This window comes from Entamoeba dispar, genomic scaffold (genome assembly GCF_000209125.1).
Source record: "Entamoeba dispar SAW760 scf_1105229463499 genomic scaffold, whole genome shotgun sequence".
Lineage (NCBI taxonomy): Eukaryota > Evosea > Mastigamoebida > Endamoebidae > Entamoeba > Entamoeba dispar.
Window position 1 is genome coordinate 582 of NW_001855723.1, and position 1,443 is coordinate 2,024.

General features: G+C 23.1%; 1 protein-coding gene across 1 annotated transcript, besides 1 other annotated feature; it reads right to left on the reverse strand.

The window, feature by feature from the left end:
* Positions 1-230: 230 nt before the first annotated feature.
* Positions 231-1,340, reverse strand: EDI_342690 (uncharacterized protein; the record flags this gene model as incomplete). Its single annotated transcript, XM_001741029.1, has 1 exon — positions 231-1,340. The coding sequence occupies one exon, from the start codon at positions 1,338-1,340 to the stop codon at positions 231-233; it is 1,110 nt and encodes a 369-aa protein (XP_001741081.1).
* Positions 1,341-1,391: 51 nt separating this feature from the next.
* Positions 1,392-1,413: a sequence feature (AT_rich).
* Between the last annotated feature and the right edge of the window lie 30 nt (positions 1,414-1,443).

The following is a 1,443-nucleotide window of genomic DNA, read 5'->3' on the forward strand; positions in this document are numbered from 1 at the left end:
TTTATCAATGAAAATAAGTGTTATTACATTAATAATTGAATTGTATTTTTGTTGATGATAAACTTTATTATGATAAACTTATTATATCAATAAATGAATTATTGATGAAGAGTTATTTTGAATTTGATTTTATTTATTGAATATCATTTATCATTCACCAATCATAACATTGTTTATTATTTGTTAAATCTTTTATTTTAATCAATCAAATTTATCAAAAATGAATCAAGTTATTCATCATCGTTACTTTCTTGACTAAATACCGAATCCATCTCCGAATCCTCCCCCATTGGCATATTATCAGGAATAAATCCTCTCATTGGAATATTATTATGCATAAATCCTTCCATTGGCATATTATTAGGAATAAATTCTCTCATCATTCTGTTTTGTTGTTCTGTTATTACTTCAATATTATCACATTCAATCTGGTTGATTGAATTTGATGTATCAATCATCTTCATATTATGACATCTTATCATTTTAACTTCTTTTCCTTTAACATCATTATTAATATCAATTCCACTACATTCTTCCATTTCAACTTTCTTCAAAGATTGGTCTAACATGAATTGCGTGTCATTTATTCTTTTCATTATAAGTTCTTCTTCACATAGTTCAATGATTTCATTAACTCCAGTACTATTATTTAAAATTGCTTTGTTACATGATAAATATGAATCAAAATTATATAACTCAGAGTTTTCAATATGTATTGTGTCAATGTTTAGTTTATTATGAGAAAATGATCTTACTGAAATACACACTTTACTATCAATAACTTCTAATAACTTTTTAGTTCCATAAATTTCAAAATTAATATTCTCACATTTATTAATTGATATTGATCTAGCACATCTAATTTTTGATCTATTATCTTGATTATTAAATAGAGTTTCTTTATTATTCTTACAATTAATGAATTGAATATTTCCATAGTGTTCATGTTCTCCTTCAAGTGTGATACTTTTACAATTTTCTATTGTAACATCACTGTTAATATCACTTTTAATTTTAATATTACGTTCATGAATATTTCTTATTATAATATGGGTTTTATCTGTTTCTATTTCTATATCTTTATTTGTATTATCCATTTCTATTATTTCTGTATCTTCTTTTATAACTTTCGTTGTTTCTGGAATATTACATTCTTCATTATCTATTGTGATGATTTCTTCAATATTATCTAACTTCCCTATGATTTCTGTATTTTTACATTTTGTTATTTTCATTTCTTTGATTTGATTCTTGTCGATTATGAATTGACAATTCTCACATTCATCAATACATAATTTCTTACATTTATCAAATAACTCTTCAAAGAAATAATCTTTCATTGATACAATATATATCTCTTCTGCTTCTTTCAATGATACTTTAAGGTATTCTTTAATTAATTTAAATATAATTCTCTTTGGTTTAATATCAATTTCATTGATT